The sequence below is a fragment of the Dryobates pubescens genome, chromosome 5 (assembly GCF_014839835.1).
Source record: "Dryobates pubescens isolate bDryPub1 chromosome 5, bDryPub1.pri, whole genome shotgun sequence".
NCBI classification, from domain to species: domain Eukaryota; kingdom Metazoa; phylum Chordata; class Aves; order Piciformes; family Picidae; genus Dryobates; species Dryobates pubescens.
The window spans coordinates 41,464,966-41,484,457 of record NC_071616.1 but is presented as its reverse complement, the minus strand read 5'-3'; the positions used below and the strand labels follow the sequence as shown (position 1 = coordinate 41,484,457).

The following is a 19,492-nucleotide window of genomic DNA, read 5'->3' as shown; positions in this document are numbered from 1 at the left end:
GGCAAGCATCAGGTATATACTCTCTTATTTTTGTTAAATCTCTGTGCCCAAATCTGCAAATCTGTAATTCTTTTCATAGATTCTTACATACATTCACCTTTTTCTCACTCCTGATGGGGAGTACCACTGGCACAAGAGAAAGAAAATGCTGTGAAATGAAAACTGTTGTTATTGTTTAAGCCCGAGGTCTTCAGCAGGAGTAAAGTGACCAACAGCACTGTGGACTGACCTTCTTAAATCTGTTTTTCTGTTGTGACGTCCCATTAACAGTGTAGGCTATAGATATGTTTACTTTTTTTCCTGAATGCACAAGTATGTTACAGGAAAATAAGAATTCATGAGCTATAACCTCTCCTTGTGTAGGTACTTCCCTCTTTCCTATCTCCTGTCTGAGAGCTCAGCACTGTTTGTGCTGTAGCCCTTTGTACTAACAAAAACCAAACTTACAATTTTATGATGTCCTCCATATGTTTTGGTTTTTTCCAGTGATGATTTGCTACTAAAATTTTGTCCACATCAACATTTGCAGTTGGACTGGTTTAGCAGTTTTCAGGTGCTCTAATGTTTTGTGTTGGTGCTCAATCCTTACACAGGCTTTTAAGCTCATGCATTGTATCCTGCATTGCTTTGTTTTCATTGGTAGTTCTGTAAAAGGTCAAAAAAGTAGTGATAAATTGGGGGTGGGGGTTGTGCTTCCCTCTGGACTGCTCTGACCATTATTCCTTGTTTTCCAGGTGTTTGATCAGTATCTTAATTTTATTACTTTAGAAGATGACATGTTTGTGTTGTGTAACCAAAACAAAGAACTTGTTTCATATCGTGGTGAGTAAAATTGGTGTAAAAATTATGTTGGAACATCTCCAGTTGAAATGTACCTTTGAAGTTGTCACCAATACCAAGCAATGGTTTTAAAGACCTTGAAGACTCCATGCAGAGCTACAAGCTGGGGTCAGAGTGGCTGGAGAGCAGGCAGGCTGAGAGGGACCTGGGGGTGCTGGTTGACGGTAGACTGAACATGAGCCTGCAGTGTGCCCAGGCAGCTAAGAGGGCCAATGGCATCCTGGCCTGCATCAGGAACAGTGTGGCCAGCAGGAGCAGGGAGGTCATTCTGCCCCTGTACACTGCACTGGTTAGGCTGCACCTCGAGTACTGTGTCCAGTTCTGGGCCCCTCAGTTTAGGAAGGAGGTTGACTTGCTGGAACGAGTCCAGAGAAGGGCAACAAAGTTGGTGAGGGGTTTGGAACACAAGCCCTATGAGGAGAGGCTGAGGGAGCTGGGGTTGCTTAGCCTGGAGAAGAGGAGACTCTGGGGTGACCTTATTGCTCTCTACAACTACCTGAAGGGAGGTTGTGGACAGACAGACGGATGTTGGTCTCTTCTCCCAGGCAAGCAGTACCAGAACAAGAGGACATAGTCTCAGGCTGTGCCAGAGGAGGTTCAGGCTGGATGTTAGGAAAAAGTTCTTTACAGAGAGAGTGATTGCACATTGGAATGGGCTGCCCAGGGAGGTGGTGGAGTCGCCAACATTGGAGGTTTTCAGGAGGAGACTTGATGGGGTGCTTGGTGCCATGAGTTAGTTGTTTGGGTGGTGTTGGATTGGTTGATGGGTTGGACACGATGATCTTGAAGGTCTCTTACAACCTGGTTTATTCTATGTATTCTATGAAGTCCTGGTAGACAGCAAGTTCTCCATGGGACAGCAATGTGCCCCTGTGGCCAAGAGAGCCAATGGTATCCCAGGGTGCATCAAGAAAAATGTGTTCAGCAGGTCTAGGGAGGTTCTTCTCTCTGTCTGCTCTGCCCTAGTGAGACCACACCTGGAGTATTGTGTCCAGTTTTGGGCTCCCCCGTTCAAGAGAGACAGGGGTCTGTTGTAGAGTCCAATGGAGAGCCACAAGGATGATTAGGGGACTTGAGCATCTTCCCTATGTAGAGAGACTGAGAGATCTGGGGCTGTTTAGTCTTGAGAAGACTTAGAGGGGATCTGATCAATGTCTATAAATATCTGAGGAGTGGGTGTCAAGTGGAGGGGGCCAAGCTCTTTTCAGTGGTGTGCAGTAATAAGACCAGGAACAACAGGTACAAACTTGAACATAGAAGATTTCACCTCAACATGAAGAGAAACTTCTTTCCTGTGAGGGTGATGGAGCACTGGAACAGGCTGCCCAGAGAGGTTGTGGAGTCTCCTTCTCTGAAGACTTTCAAAACCTGCCTAGATGCATTCCTGTGTGGGCTGCCCTAAGTGATCCTGCTTTGGCAGGGGGGTTGGACTTGATGATCTCTGGTGTTCTATGATTCTATTTTGCTTTGATCTGCTCAGATTCAGGATAATCTTTTAGAAGTGTAGTTTAAAGTCATGAAGGTAGCAGTTCTTAGGTAATAAATTCATCACCTTTACTACTCAGCTGTTGTAATATTGAAAAGTAATTATGGGTTTTAAAATCAATTTAGTAAAGCAAAACTTCAGTATAGGCAAATATGGCCAGTAGGGCTTTTTTTACATGGAATAATACAGGAAAAAAACCAGTATTGTTTACACACACAGACACTGAGTGGCTGCTATGATAAGCACCACTTTTTAGTCACAAGCCCTCCTGCAGTTCTGAAGGCATTAGTCTTGTCAGAGAGAACTGGAAAGGATTGTATCATAGTATCAGTCAGGGTTGGAAGGGACCACAAGGATCATCTAGTTCCAACCCCCCTGCCATGGGCAGGGACACCCCACACTAGATCAGGCTGGCCAGAGCGTCATCCAGCCTGGTCTTAAACACCTCCAGGGATGGCGCCCCAACCACCTCTCTGGACAACCCATTCCAGGGCTTCACCACTCTCATGGTGAAGAACTCCTCCTCACATCCAGCCTGAATCTCCCCACCTCCAGCTTCATTCCATTCTCCCTAGTCCTATCACTACCTGAGATCCTAAGAAGTCCCTCCCCAGCCTTCTTGTAGGTCCCCTTCAGATCCTGGAAGGCCACAACTAGGTCACCTTGGAGCCTTCTCTTCTCCAGACTGAACAGCCCCAACTCCTTGGGTCTGTAGTGTCTGTAGTGTAGTGTGTAGTGTTGGACCTTGCAAAATAAGCACAAATTGAGTTCTCCTAATTTTTTTCCTAAAAAAAAAGAAAGGAACAAAAAAATAGGAGGGAAACTAAAGGACATAGTAAGAGGGGCATTTCTTGCTTTCATTTCTTCCACAACAAAAGCACTGACTATTAAGAGCCATTAGGTAAGCAGGGCTTTGCTTTCTCAATATTGAAGTGGCATAAACTTCTTCATTCTTGAATCTTTTCCACCCTGTTTTAGCCATTAACAGACCAGATATAACGGACACAGAAATGGAAACTATAATGGACACTATTGTTGATAGTCTCTTCTGTTTCTTTGTTACACTTGGTAAGTTGTCTAATTCTATTGGATTTTCTTTTCCTTCCAGAAAAGTTCCATATTCAGTAACTAGAAGCTTAGAGATTTCATAAAACAAAGAGAGAATTAGGTCTGTGAGGGAAATCTTGGTACTTCGTGGAGTGGGTTAATGATACTGCACAAGCTGTTGCTATAGATCACTGCAAGAGGCAATAAAGGCTGCCCTCCCTGGGAACTGAGCTGTAGTCCTCAGTATCAATGGGAGAACAATACTGAAATGGGAAAGTTTGCATTCAGTGTATTTAGAAAACCCTACTATGCAATGAACACCAGTAGTGCTTTGAGTTTGGATTTGTGGCTCTCAAAAAAACATCCCACAGAAGAAGAAGGGGGAAAAAAAGACCCTCACACAAACCCTGCGAAGATCTAGCTGAAACAACTGAAGAAATAGACATTTACTTCTTTTATTGTGAGTTTTCTTGGTGCTTAGGTTATCACTAAAGTCAGTCAGTCTGAGAGTATTCCTACAAGGGCAGTTGGGGATTGCTATGCAGCAGCTGTGCAAGAAACATTTCCTTGGACCTGTCGAGTTTTGTCAAGTGTTAGTGTGATAAAAATTTAATCTCTTCTATGCTCAGTCACTTTAGCTCTGTGGTACTGGAATTTGCATCTTTGTATAGATAAGCAAGGAACAGTAGCTAAAGATTTTGAAACCTGCAAGCTATCTTTGTAGTGTACACTATACCCAAATTCCTTTGGGAAGTATTCATCTAATTGTGTAAAACTGGAATGTTTCTATATCATATTTTCTGTTACATAGATGAAGACTGCAAGAGGCAAATGTAGCATGTTTTGTATTGTCTCCTTGAAAGAATTCTTCTTAGAATGTTAGTAACAAATTGTTTTGTGATAAGCATGCTAATACATTATCTGAAAATCATAATGCAAGTAGAAGTCAATATGTCTTTTATCAGGGGCTATTCCTATAATCAGATGCTCAAGAGGAACTGCAGCTGAAATGGTGGCAGTGGTAAGAAACTGTTTACTAATGAAGTACTATGGTTTTGAAACCTTCCTAACACATTGCTTGCTTTTCTCAATACTAGGCAGAGATCTAGTGTCATTGTTGCCTTTACCTGATGAAGGAAATAAAACTAGAAAGGAGATCCACCACTTTTCTATTCTGATTTCAGTTGCAATGAACTCACCTGTGGGAATTGTAATATTAATGGAATCAGCTGATGAGAAACTTAAACATGAATGATCCTTCCTAACCTAGAGTCTATCAAGATTGTTGTTTTAAACTGTTAAGCTCTATCTACACAGTTTTAAAAGTGGCTACCTGGCCTGGATATTTCTGTGTGTCTTAATTTTTCCCTATCTTACTGGGAAACCCTCTAAAAACAAGTCATTTTCACTATAGCAGACTAAACTGACCCTGAACTTGATTGTCATGTAGGGATGAAACTGACAAGTTAAATCACAATGCAAAATCCCTACAGCACTGTCTTCATTAGGTGTCTCTCTACTTCATTTCTTCCATCTTCCTCGCATCTTCCATTGTTAGTTGTTTAGTGGTTGCTCAACCCTAATCCTTGACAGATTTATTAGGTATATGTGGAATAGAATGGAATGAAAACCTCACTGGTCAATTTAGGGTCATCTGAACTGTCTGCACCTCCCTGCAGGTGTGGCATTTAACTCTGCACCTCCAGCTGGCTACACAAGAATTAGTGGTGACCTTGGTCTGCACACCAGTCCTTGGTACTAACCAGAAACATTGAGTTATCACTGCTAGAAGCAGACATTGCTGCTAATTTCAGAAAATGCAGTTCTTAGGAGAGACTGAGCTGAAAAGTAAAGTCATTGAACAGAATTAGCTCTGTTCTGACCCAAAACAGGACATTAGTGAAACCTTAATGTTGATCAAACCTGAGCATATTGAGGGTAATCTTAATTTTAGGAAACAGCATGGCAGTGCCTGACAGCCCAGTTTGCTGCTCCTGCCATGGTTCACTCATGGTGTTTCTTAACTGCTGTTTTCTCTTTGGATATCTAGGTAGAGGGTGCTAGTTGTCTGGATAGAGATTAGTGAACATAATGGAAACATCTACTGTGTAATCCAGAAAGTAGAAGGGAGAAAGCAGAATAAAGAGATTTCTTTCTCTCCTGCATGCAGTGGACTTGACTTCCTACAGCTGAGACAATTATAAACTATAAAACCAGCACAATAAGGCTGTAAATATTGAGCATTTGGGGACTAGGGAACCATTGTTTTGTTAAAAGCTGTTTTGTTTTTTTCCTCCCCTCAGAAGTTAGATAAGAAGCTCAGAGAGAATCTGAGAGATGCCAGAAACAGCCTTTTTACAGGTGACACACTGGGAGCTGGCCAGTTCAGGTATGGTGTTACTAATAGCTGTGTATTTTTAATTTTCATATTTCAGTTGTTTGAAATACATTAGGATGTCACCACTGTGCTTCAAATTCTATTTGCAAGAATTTGGTTCAAACTCCATTAAAAAAAAATCACATACTCCTAAGGCAGTTTTCCAGTCTCTCAGTAACCACTTTGAAATCTTCTGTAGCTAATAAGTGAGCTGTCCTAGCACAGTGAGACAAAAAAAGAGTTAATGAAGTAGGTAATTTTGTTCCCATAGCCTGTTTGCAGGACCATGATGTGCAGCTGGATATCTGAACATGCCTGTTAGTGATCTTTAATGCACTAGAAACTACGAAATACCCATTTTCTCACTTGTGAGTGGTGTTATCAGTTATACTTATGTCAAATGCAAGTGTTTCTCAGCTGATCCATGTATTAACCAGAAGAGAACTGCTTGGATAGTTTAGTACTTAAGGACTGTTAGTCATGACCATTTGAATCCTTTAGGGGAAAGAGAGGGGAAAAAAGACATTGTAGATGCTTGCCTCCTGTGTTCACCATTTCCCTCCAGACAGGCTGCCTTTGGAATGTGTATTAGAGGAGTTCAGGCTGTGCATGAAGAGGTGGGGAGAAGTATTGGGATGACTGTAACTGAAGAAAACAGTGATGATCTCATAACTGGCTATAAAATAGTCATCATATTTTTATCTCAAATTAAGAGCAGCACTTAGATAAAAGACCCCAAAATCATCAGGAGTGGCAAAATGGTGAGTGGAAGGTTATTAGGATAGACAACAGCTGTGAAATAACCAGACCCATCATTTTCATGGGACCTGAATTGCAGCCGCTGTTTGTCCTTCAGAGGGGGCTTGGCTTGTTTTTCTCACAGTGTAGCATCATTAGCTTCAGAAAATCAAAGTTTGAGGAAAAGGAAATATAGGAACTTTAATTTACTAAATCAGGTCTTCAGTTTGGTTTTCAGAATCAGGTGACCAAGGCTCTTCAGGTTAAATATCTACACAGAAATACTTCCTGCAGGGAATTAACATGCTTTTACTCTGTTCACATACACTGTAATTTAGCCATTGCATTTGCAATGAGGTTCATGTGCTTAAGGGAAATGGCTGCCACAATGTTCTGTCAATTGACAGCTTCACCATGAATTTTTCATGTAGCCATAACCCATGACATTTAGCCATCTCTGCAATGTTTTTGCACAAAATAAAGCATTGATAGCATTACTACAGTGTACATCAGAAGTACTTTTTTTAGTGGGCTTTGTATACAAGCAAAGAGAGAAACTAAATTAAAAGCCCTCGACAGAGATTTCATATTTGAGGTTCATAATGGGTATTCAGGTCAGATGTTACTGTGGTAGGTTGAGAGAGGGCTTAGCTCTCCCTCCTCCACAGAGTAAGAAATCACAGCTAACCCAGTCGAAGAGCAAAGCTATATATTTACAAGCATATATGGAAAGCAGGTTATATATAACACAATATATACAGGTATTTACAATATATACACAGAAATATACAGCAAAGAAAAATAACACAACAAAAATCCCTCCCCCAGGAGGGATCCCCTCCCTGTAACCCCCTCTCTCCCCCCCCTACCTCCCTTTTTTCCCCCAAAAGGGGTTAGAGAGAAAGAAAGGCAAGTTATTAAGGGAAAGAGTTGTTAGTAAGCTTCAAAAGGCCATGCAGGATTAGTTTTTGCTTATCTGAAGGCCAAGTCCAGCAGTTCGCAGAAGAAGCAGGCAGGGAGAACAGGCTGAAACCCAAACTCCCCCAGCTCCTAAACCAAACTGAACTGAGGAAAAAAAAATTCCAACTGCTCCACAACCTAAAGTTGCATTTTATCCATGCACCAATGAAATTCGTTTAGAATATCAGAATGTTTTTGTTCTAGTACCGAAAACATTTAGCCAGAGTGTCCCAGCACTGTTTGTTCTTAAAGGCACAACCTCAAACGGTCACAGTTACCCACAGAAATAGTTCTTTGGAACTCAAAAAGATATTAGTTAATACCTAAAAGGCTAGTCAGTGATTAGTGTTTTGGTTTCTGCTCAGTATTTGTGCACTGGTAATTTCACTTAGTGCAGAATAAAATCATCTTTGTGTCATTACCAAGAGAGTAGTGATTCATGGACTTCCCGCTTTGGGAAGGCTGGAGGAACTCCGCAGCAGGCAGTTTGGCTTTTAACTTGAAATATGATTTAGGAAGTGACTGATACCACTCAGGGTGTTACTGGGGTGTTCTAAATGTGTTCAAAGATGTACTAATACAGTCTCATCTTTTCAGCTTCCAAAGGCCCCTATTAGTCCTTGTTGACAGAAACATAGATTTAGCAACTCCTCTACATCATACTTGGACATACCAAGCTTTAGTGCATGATGTTCTGGTAAGAATAAGTCTGATTTCTTTCACCAAAACTTAGTTTTTCTCTCAGGTTGTTATGAAACCTAATACAAGATTCTCTCTTAATCCAAGATCTGTTTTGTCTCCTTTATATGGAAGTTGCTTAGTGGAAAAAAAAATAACTTGGAAGATTTTCTCCAGAAGGTTTATTTAGCAATAGCTTCTAAAAGGGTTAAAACATTGCAATTTTGATGCTTTCAGAAGAAAAGGAAATTCATCAGTCCTAGCTTTCTTTTCTTCAGTAGTTCATGCTCTTTTATGTTATGTAAACTCTATTAAGTGCAACTCAGTTTTGAAAAATGAATGCTTTTAATAAGTTTTAATTGATCTAAGTATTAATTAGTATTTCTGAAAATACCTGTGTCTGGTTTTCTCCACAAGACAGTGCAGGTGTTCAGCATTGAGATACCAACTGGTGTGTGACTCTCCTGTGAGGAATCTGCAATAGATACTGCTATTAATGTATTTCTTTAAATGCAGATACCCTTGAACCACTTTTTATTTCCTTATTTTATAAAAGGAGTAGGAGAAATGTACTTGAATGAAAGCAACCATTTACCAAAGATTGATTCATATGTAGTTAGAGTAAATACTAAGAGCTAATATGTGTAAGGATAATGACTAGCTGGAGGCATTTTCTATACTGTCATGGAAATAATTTCAGTGTCTACCTTTGAGAAATACTTTGATTTTCTTCTTGAGTCTGTTAGAGGAATAGCTAAAACGTGAACATGCACAGAAGTGTTTGTATACAGCATTGGTTCTCAACTGTATACATGTGGCCTTGTGCTCTGATGAAAATATCTTAGGACTAATGGCATATAGTAGGACATTTTCAAATTCTGTTTCATGTGATTCATCCCTCATGAAAAGCCTCTTCCTCCAGAACTGAAGGCTGCTTTTTACAAGCAGTTTTTGTCTTTAGGACAGGCATATAGGAAGGAAAAAGTGTGCACTGTGTTTTCCACACTTCCTGTTGAACTGGCTTGAGACTTGTTGAGACTTGCAATTAGAAGTGCTGAATTTCTACTGGTTTCTTTTGAGTAATCACTTAAAGAGTAGGGAATAGAAGCCCAAATTAGAGCATCTGTATATTTACAGGTGTAAACTTACTTCAGCTTGTTACCTCCAACCATTTAATCAGCAAATGCTCACTTACTAGGTAGGAAATCCATGCAAAGTTCCATGTACTTAACTTCTGCTCAGCTGCCAGGTAGAGCAGGTACCATCAGGTGGCCTCAGGCATATATTAAGGTAGAACTTCAGTGCATCAAGATGCAGGGGGGTCAAAGATGTAGTAGAAACTGAGGACAACCAGTGCTACAAATATGGAGGGTATTAGAGTAACATTGGAAGAACAAGAGGACACAGTCTTAAGCTGTGCCTGGGGAGGTTTAGGCTCAAGGTGAGGAGAAAGTTCTTCACAGAAAGAGTAATTGGCCACTGGAATGTGCTGCCTAGGGAGGTGGTGGAATCACCATCATTGGAGGTGTTTAGGAGGAGACTTGATAGGGTGCTTGGTTGCGTGGTTTAGTTGATTAGATCGTGTTGGATAGGTTGGATGCGATGATCTTGAAGGTCTCTTCCACCCTGGTCTATTCTATTCTATTCTATTCTATTCTATTCTATTCTATTCTATTCTATTCTATCCTATCCTATCCTATCCTATCCTATCCTATCCTATCCTATCCTATCCTATCCTATCCTTTGCAGTTTTGATGCTTTTGGTGTAGTTGTGTAAGTGAAATTCAGCCTTAGCAACAATTTTTTTTGATTACAGCACAGACACTTCTATTACTTTAAGGTTTGGTCAGTTGTTAGAGGTCAGTTATTGCTAAATAATCAATTTTCTGTTCAGAGTTCAGTGTCAGAAGATTGCATGTGAGGCAGTCAAATATCTCTCCTTAGCATTTGTTCTTTTGTTTGGTGTTTCTTCAACAAGTGTGAGCAATTTTGGAGTTCTTACACTGCTGTTGTTATTATCTGGTTAGTAAACTTTCCTGCCCTCTTAGGAAATTCTGATAAATAGTGGCATTAATGATGTTTTAGAAATTATTCTAGAAGGGTAATTGATGGAATATAAAAGACTGATGAAATAAAACTTCAAACATATACATAAGTTTCCCATTTTTCATTTTATTTTCTAGGATTTCCATTTGAATAGAGTTAACTTGGAAGAATCAACAGGAACAGAAAGTTCTCCAGCAGGTGCTAGACCTAAGAAAAAAAATAAGAAGTCTTATGATTTAACTGCATCTGATAAGTTCTGGCAAAAGCACAAGGGCAGGTAAGCTGTACAGGTACAGAGTTAATGTAGTCAATAGAAATTCTCAATATTCATATTAAGGTAGTTCTATTTTTAATCTCTTTTGGAAATATCTTTGAAGCTTGGATTATTTTTCGTTTAAAGATACCATCAAGGCTAATATTCCTTGTCTGGATGAATTGTGTGTTGGCTTTTTGTTACAGAGCACAACATTTTTGTGTTAATGATACTGACATATCCCAAGCAGTGGGACTGTTTCTCAGAAAGTCCAGGTACCTTACCTATGGTAAGGTGTCATTATTTTCACTGATTTGATAATGCTGCATGATTTGTGTATTGATACTTCTGGAAAATGTTTTCATCATCATCTTGATGATGCAGCCTTGGTGGTTCTGGTGTTGCAATTTGTTGTTTCATCTGAGCCTAATGCAGACTGTTGCGTTAGCCCTTTTCCAGAGGTAGCTGAGTCTGTTCAGCAAGAGCTGGAATCCTACAGAGCTCAAGAAGATGAAGTTAAAAGACTTAAAAGCATCATGGTAAGTTCTGTCGCTTCTATGTGCTTTATGTAAAGTATAACAGGACCAGTGAGGCTGCATCTGGAATACTGTGTCCAGCTGTGGGCCCCTTAGTTCAAGAAGGACCTCAGGCAACTGATTCGAAGAGTCCAGTGCAGAGCCAGAAGGATGCTGAAGGGAGTGGAGCATCTCCCTTATGAGGAGAGGCTGAGGGAGCTGGGGCTCTTTAGCTTGGAGGAGAGGAAACTGAGCAGTCACCTCATTAATATATGAAGGGGGAGTGTCAGAGGGACTGGGGCTATTCTCAGTGGTGTCCAGTGGTAGGACGAGGGACAGTGGGTGAAAGCTGGAGCATAGGAAGTTCCATGTGAACATAAGGAAAAACTTTTTCACTGTGAGGGTGACAGAGCCCTGGAACAGGCTGCCCAGAGTGGCTGTGGAGTCTTCTTCTCTGGAGACATTCAAAACCTGCCTGGATGTGTTCCTGTGTGACCTACTCTAGGTGATCCAACACTGGCAGGGGGGTTGGACTGGATGATCTTTCAAAGGCCTTTCCAACCCCTAACATTCTATGATTCTGTGATTGTAGTTATGCTTAGCCCACCAGCACCCTCCCTATAAAAATTACCAGCAGATGCTGAATATTAAGCATAGTGTGGAGCAGGACTACAAGTGCTCTATTTCCTAAGAAGCTTTCATTTCTTATGTCTAGTTGTATCATGTTTATACAACTTCCATATTAACTGTAAAACACAGCCCAGACATTCATACTGCTATGAGAAAAGAGGTTCTGAATGCACTGACTGTATTTGCACGTGTGATCTTTGTATTTATGACTACTTTTATTCCCCTTTCCAAATCCTTTTCCAAAACCCAGGGTATAGAAGGGGAGGACGAAGGAGCAATAAGTATGCTTTCTGATAACACAGCTAAGCTAACTTCAGCTGTCAGGTAAGTAATCATCAATAATGCATGATTGTTTAATTAATTGGGAACCATTTCTTATTCTTTGTGTCATTTCCCTTTTAATACCTTTTGAAATAGCCTCAGAAGCAGGCTTTTGAGCTCAATAATAGAGTTGAAATGCTTTATAATTCTGGTAAATAATTAATGCAATGTCCTAGACAGGTAGCAAGTCCATGGCTCTGGAGTGTTTCCCCAGCAGAACTGAATTATCTAGGTGCACCATAGATTTGCTTACACTCTTGCACCAGAAGAACCCAACTCTCTCTCTCTTTATTGCTTCCTTAGTGAAATGTGCTTCCTGAAGCATCTACTTGCTTTGCACAAAGTATAAATCCATTTTGAGTAACACAGTTACTGTGACATCCATTGGCAAGATTGAAGTCATTAAGGACCCTCTCTTGCTTTTGGAAACCTAGCCATCATGTATGACACTGAAAGTGAGATTTAGACTTGCTCCTCATTGTAAATCTGGTTTTCCTCTTTGTAAATCTGAGATGTAGACTTGTTCCTCATTGTAAATCTGACATTTAGACTTGCTCCTCATTGTAGATCTGGTTTTCCTCTTTGTAAATCTGAGATGTAGACTTGTTCCTCATTGTAAATCTGACATTTAGACTTGCTCCTCATTGTAAATCTGGTTTTCATTCTGCTGATGGCTTGGAGAAAGGAACATGCTCATTTTGCTGCCTTTTGCAAAGACCCCAATCAGAAGGAAGAAGGAAGGATAATCAGTCTGAGGCTAGATGAGGTGATATGCCCAGTGTCCTGTGAAATCCAGCATGTGTCTGCATTAGTTAGTAGTCTCTGAGTTTCAGAAGTTTTGTATGCTGTGCCATGGTTAGAATTTGATTGGAATTAGGCAGTGTGATGGACCAGACAATATAACAAAATGGAACAGATGTTTCCAAGCTCCACCCATAAAAATTGTGAAAGGTTTTGTACATTTCAGGATGCTGGGGTTTAGGTTGAAGCAGCAAAGTGTAAAAGTGACTGACAGGCATCAAAAGCTTCAAACTGATAGCAAACAATAATTCAGGTCTGATGATTAAAGCTTCATCAGGAAGTTTTACTGTTCAGTTAGCCTCCATATGACTCTCTTGTATAATCTGGCATTGTTAAAGCAGATCCTGTCCTACCTCAGAAAAGTGTCTAACACAGTAAACTCTCCTGTTGAAATTTATGGCTCTAATCTTTAGGACTGAGAAGTCCAAATACCATTGAGATCTTCCTTTTAGGCATGTTTGATTAAACTTGATTCAATAATCAAGTTAGACTTGGTTGGTTTTGTTGTCCACTGTCTGCTAACAGAAAGAGATACCCTTCAGGGTTGTCTTAGGCTTTAAAATTGTCTAGAAAATTTTAGAATATCTCCTGGTAATTAAAAAACAGAGGTGTGAGTCCTTTACAAAGGCAGCTTTAAGGTCATTTGTGGCCAGTCACCATAGGTAACATTGATTGTGTGATTGCTTGAAGGAAAAAAGAAAACTTGGTGGCTTCATTTCATGGTTAAGTAACCAAACTTTCTTTCCTCCTTTAATCACCTGAAGTACTGCCTCCAGCTCTGGAGCCTTCAGCTCTGGTGGTCCAGAGGAGAGTCACCAAAATGATCAGGGGGCTGGAACACCTCTGATGTGAAGGCAGGCTGGGGGAGCTGGAGTTGTTCAGGCTGGAGAAGAGAAAGCCTCAGGGAGACCTAAGAGTGGACTTCCAATACCTGAAGGGGGCCTTCAAGAAGGCTGCAGAGAGACTTTTAACAAAGGCCTGCAGGGATAGGACAAGGGGCAATAGTTTGAGATGAGAGAAGAGGAGATGTAGATTGGATGTCAGGAACAAGTTCTTTCCCATGAGGGTGGCAGAAGACTGGAAGAGGTTGCCCACAGAGGTAGTTGAGGCCCCATCCCTGGGGATATTCAAGGTCAGTCTTGACAAGGTTCTCAGTAGCCTGGTCTGGTGGAGGATGTCCCCGCTGACTGTGGGGGTTTGGACTTAGATGGCCCTTCCATCCTGAACCATTCTATGATTCTACATTTCTTCAGGTCTTGCAGTCAGTGTCATTAAGTACCTTCACATCTGCTCACTGTGCTTTTGGCTGTGAAAGTGTCATTTATGTATGCGATGTGTCTTTTCCATACGTGATGCCTATGTGCCAGCTGTGGAAGTCACGTAGATCAAAACACCTGAAGTAACAAAACTTTTAAGTGAATTTAACCATGGCTTCCCATGTCACAAAATAAAAGATTTCCATCAGGAATCCTGCATAGAGGGCTGTGTTCTCTGCAGAAGCACTTACAACAAATTCCAGGGCATCAGAGGTTTTGTGTTTATCTGACAGATCTTTGTAGTATTACTTCATAAACATTTCATGTTATTTGCTAGTATTTGACAGAGAGTTATTATTTGACTGATATTGACACTTCTCTATGTATCAGACATGAACTCGATGTTGATTACAGCAGCCATAATTCTGGTAGTTTGTTTGTTTACATCAAGAGGGCATGCATCTGTTGTTGATCACAAGCTTTCAATACAAATATTAAGTTACCCCCATTGTGTGTACTTTTTTTTGCTACTCAGGGTAAAAGCCTGGTTTACTACATTGGATGTGGGTATCCTTCTGTTAGGAGAATCCTTACATTTATGCTTCCTAACTTTTAGTTCAAACCCTACTGTGTTATATAGTTTTAGACTTCAGTAATCTTTAAAGGTCATTTCTAAGCCAATCTCTTCTATGATTCTCTAATTTCTTTCATACTGACTCAATGCAATACACAATTCAACTAACTGTGCACCTCAGCAGGTTAGTTTGTATTTAATCTCTTCAGCTCTCTTCCAGAACTTCTGGAAAAGAAGAGGCTCATTGATCTTCACACAAATGTTGCAACAGCTGTTTTGGAGCATATAAAGGTATGATTGCTCTCCAACTTCAGTTCTCTACCTGTAGTGCTCCTTACCTGGAGAAATAAATTGAGCAGGTGAAGTAAGATAAGTGAGCCTTCTCAGTTGTGCTGCCTCTTACAGGAATCACTGTATGACCTTAGGTAGTGTTGAAGGGTGAGAGGGAATGAATTTTGAATGCCTCTGTGTAGAAAGCCAAGTAAACATCATTTTATTCTTATCAGAATCTATGTTTTTCTTATCAGAATTTATTAGTACACTCTTATGTTATTTTTTTTTATGATTGCCACAGCATTTATTGTGGGTTAAAGTCTTTCTAGAAGATTATGAAGGAAGTGTTTCATTTACTGGCAAGTTATGACTTCAGGCTGATCAGATTTCTGTTCTGTTTATCAGAAAGCTACTGTTTACTGTTCACCACCAATAGTGATAACCAGAGGTGTGGCAATAATGCTGCCTGTCACTAACCTGATCTTTCCAGTGAGGTCTGTTAGATGTCTTGAGCATAATTTAAGCACTTCAGAAAGATGCTTTCCCTCTTTTCAGGCCTGCTGCTCTTTTATCAGAGAGCTTGCAGTTTCAGTATCAAGAAGGGTAACTTGGAAGATGGATCTGTTTTCCTAGTGAGAGCAGAAATCAGAGAGGAGGCTTTCAGAAGCACTGAAATTCTGATTTTGAAAGCGATTCAAGCACTGAGTCTCACTGGAAATCAATAGCTACAAAATGTTATGCTGTGCTATTTAAAACTCATGGAAGGCAGTGTGTTTTGAAGCTAATTTTAACATCTGTAAAGTGCATAACATCTGTCCTCAATTATTATTGCTCCTGATGTTTTGCTGAACCAAATACTATAAATGAGCAAAGGATTCATTCTGAATGTTAATACTTAAATTCATTTTACATCTTTGTAACATTGAGGAAGAGATAAAAGTGGGCTTCTGGCTCATTACTGGAGGGGCTAGTTCATGTGCTTTTGCACTACTCAGCATGCCAGTTCTCATATCTGGCAATTTAAAAGCAGTACATTAATACCATTGGAGGGGGGAAGTAGTTGACAATGTCAATATTTCATTGGAGGCCTTGTCTGTATACTTAGTTTTCTATGAAAGGTGCTGAGACAGGCATGGCAGGCTGACACCAGTGGTGTTTTAAATGCTGAAGGGAAGACAGGTTTCAGAGCAGGATGTAGAATGGCAGTAACATCTGTTTGATCACCAGTGTCCTCTTGGTGGTGGGCTGCAGTCAGATGTGCTTGTTCATTCTCCATTAGGTGACAGTGACACACTTTTCTGTTACCTAGACATGGAAGGAATTACCATAGGGTCCCTCTGCTGTAGCACTCTGCTAGTCCTCAGACTCTCTCCTCTGAAGGACAGCCTCTTATGAGAGAGCTCCCAGGCAGTGGTGGTCCATTTCTCCTTAATCCTGCTCAGCCTCATTGCCTTTTTATTCTATACCTGTCCAGAGACTGTCAGGCAGAGGCATGCAGCTTCTTCCTATACTGATAATGCATGCATCTCTATCATCTTTTAATTTAGAATCACTTCTTTCACCTCCAGATATTTAAACTAACACCAAAGCACATGGGTTTTATTTTAATTTGGAATTGCCTACACTGAAGCCATTTACTGTAAAGCTTCTTCCAACTGCCTTGTCCTGTCCATTTTCTCCCCTTTTCACTCACCAGTGATACAAAAAGTATATAGGTCAAGCAAGCTGTGGAATTTTAATGTGCAGGATGATACACTAACTCAGTTTTTGATTCCTCAAAAATACTCTGAGAACAGGCAGTGTCTCAGCCAGTACTTTTAAAAAGACATTCTGATGGCACCTTGAGGCTATGGTGAGTAGGTTTTGCATACAGTTGAAAAGCTTACACACAATCACAGAATGTTAGGAGTTGGAAGGGACCTCAAAAGATCATCCAGTCCAACCCCCCTGCCAGAGCAGGATCACCTGGAGCAGATCACGCAGGAACTAAACCAGATTATTATAAAAGTGAATTTTTTTGGCAAGTCATGAGTAGCTAGTGTGAATCTTAGAATCATGGCATGGCTTAGGTTGGAAGGGACTTTAGGGATCATCTACTCCAACCTCCCTACTATGGGCAGGGCCACCTTTCAACTAGACTCAGCTGCTCAAGGCCTCATCCAATCTCTTTCAACACCCCGAGGGAGGAGGCAGCCACAACCTCCCTAGGCAGCCTATTCCAGAGTCTCACCACCTGTGTACTGAAAAACTTCTTCCTAAGATCTAGTCTAAACTACTCTCCCTCAGCTTCAACACATTCCCCTTGTCCTATTGCTGGACACCCTTATGAAAAGTCCTTCTCTGAAGGAGAGTACTCTGAAGGAGTCCAGCTCTGAAAACCCCCTGGAGCCTTCTCTTCTCTTGGCTTGAACACCGACAACTCCCTCAGCCTATGCTCATAGCCATGTTGAAGCCCTTGGCACTTGGTGCCATGGTCTGGTCCTGAGGTCTGGGGTGACAGGTTGGACTTGATGATCTTTGAGGTCTCTTCCAACCTTGGTGATACTGTGATCTTTGTGGCCCTCCTCTGGACTTGGTCCAACAGCTCTGTGTCCTTCTTATGATGGGGACACCTGAACAGGATGCAGTACTCAAGGTGGGGTCTGCCAAGAGTAAAGGGGCAAAGTGCCCTGTCTTGCCCTGCTGGCCACACTCCTGGCACACAGTGTGGTGCTGTGTTCTTCCTCAGGTTACTATATTTTAACTTCTGAAATAATTTGGAGCACATTCCTACTTCAGAACAAACTGCTTGCATTGTCCATTAAGTTTTGCCACTACCTTAATTTTTAAGCATTTTTCTTCACTGAATAGATGAGAATCTGTGGGAAGAATGCTATGAGACCTGTTTTAGAAGTACTAAGTGTATTTAATTCTCCTTGTGGTTGTATTTAGTGCTCAGTTTACAGCTGCTTTCCACATTCTCTCGGATCGGTTTCTACAACACAGCAAGAGGAAAACAGAAATGAATCATGTACTTATGAGTCCTGGCAGCTGTCATAGAATCATAGAATGGTTTGGGTTGGAAGAGACCTCCAAAGGTCATCTACTCCAACCCCCTGCAGTGAGCAGGGACATGAGGTTGCTCAGAGCCTTGTCCAGCCTCACCTTCAGTATCTCCAGGGATGGGGCCTCAACTTACCTCCCTGGGCAACCTATACCAGTATTCCACCACGCTCATGGGAGAGAAGTTTTTCCTAACATCCAATCTAAGTCTGCTCTTCCCTAGTTTGAAACCATTGCCCCTCATCCTGCAGGCCTTTGGAAACAGTCCCTCTGCAGCCTTCTTGGAAGCCCCTTTCAGGTACTGGAAGTCCACTCTTAGCTCTCCCTGGAGCTTTGTCTTCTCCAGGCTGAACAACCCCAGCTCACTCAGCCTGTCCTCATAGCAGAGGTGTTCCAGCTCCCTGATCATTTTCATGGCCCTCTTCTGGACACATGTCTTTCCTGTGTTGAGGGCTCCAGAGTACAGAGTACTGGACACAGCACTCCAGGTGAGATCTTACTAGAGCAAAGTGGCAGAGTCACTTCTCTCAAATCATCTCTTCTCTGGCATATCTAATTGTTTAGTGAAATAATGGTTCACAAAGTGAAACATCAAGTATTTATTGTCAGTGCTTAGAACAAATGCATCCTTGGTTTGCATTCATTGGGTTTTGTCTGAAGCAGCTGGTGACTGAAGGTACTCAACAGATAACAGATTTAGGACTGGAATTGTGGGCATCTTTCTAACTGCTCTAGAGTTTCAAGTAATGTGTATATTTGCATGTCATTCTCAAATGAATGCTGGGATTACTGAAATGTGTTAAATTGGGACAGAGATTTCTACAGTTGGAGAGGGGGTAGATTAGATAAAACCAAGGTAGAAGTGCTTTAGGGGTGAGGTTTTAATTCCTACATCATTTTCTTGCCATGTATCTCCAATTTTGCTTGCTCTCAAGGCCTGATACTTTGGCTGGTTCCATTGCTGAGATTACCAGTAGCTTTTCAAATTATCAAATTCATATTTTATAAAGGAACTCCACTGTTTTAACTATTTGAAATGAGATTACACTTCTGCCTTGCTGTGTGAAGAGAAATGGTGTTTGTGCAATATATATATCACAGTGGGTCAGGCTGGCTTTCTGTAGTTGAGAGCTGATAATTTAGTAACTTTCCAGTGAACAACAGCTTCTTCTGAGTTGAGTTAGTGACCTTTCCAGCATCATTCTGTGCAGTTCAGTCAAAGGGAGGTGACCTTCTCTCAGAGTTTCTCCTCCTCTTGTCATGAGCACTGTAACTGCCTGACCAACCTCAGGCACTCTGCAGGCTGCTAGTCCTGGTTGGTTTTTGTCAGGATCTTTGAGAAGTTCCTCCCAGTAATTTCTCAGAAAATTTCATTTCTTCTGACACATTCTCTGTCTCCCTAAAAGGAAGAATATTTGTGCTGTAAAGAGAACAGGAGAGCCTCCTGCAAATCCTTACAAAAATGACCCCCTAAGAGATTTCGATGAGTCTTGCTTCCACTTCTCTGCTTAAAAGAGAAAGAATTCTGTGTTCATTTTGGAATGCAGTGCTCAGGTAGGGATTCAGTAATTTTCCCTAAAAGAAGTTTTGGCTTGCAACAGACCATTTGTAAAGATGCTAAGCTGAAAGCTTTCACAAATCTGTTATTAAAAAAA

The 19,492-nt window shown here is 41.1% G+C and overlaps 1 protein-coding gene across 1 annotated transcript in view; it reads left to right on the top strand.

Moving 5' to 3' along the window:
• SCFD1 (sec1 family domain containing 1) overlaps positions 1–19,492 on the top strand; it is a 52,623-nt gene that overhangs the window by 9,647 nt on the left and 23,484 nt on the right. Inside the window, exons 6-14 of the mRNA XM_009910753.2 lie at positions 735–822; positions 3,305–3,394; positions 4,339–4,394; positions 5,677–5,762; positions 8,046–8,145; positions 10,310–10,449; positions 10,874–10,964; positions 11,821–11,894; positions 14,732–14,813. Of these exons, the coding sequence (XP_009909055.2) occupies positions 735–822; positions 3,305–3,394; positions 4,339–4,394; positions 5,677–5,762; positions 8,046–8,145; positions 10,310–10,449; positions 10,874–10,964; positions 11,821–11,894; positions 14,732–14,813 (807 nt within the window). The remainder of the gene's footprint in view (positions 1–734; positions 823–3,304; positions 3,395–4,338; positions 4,395–5,676; positions 5,763–8,045; positions 8,146–10,309; positions 10,450–10,873; positions 10,965–11,820; positions 11,895–14,731; positions 14,814–19,492) is intronic.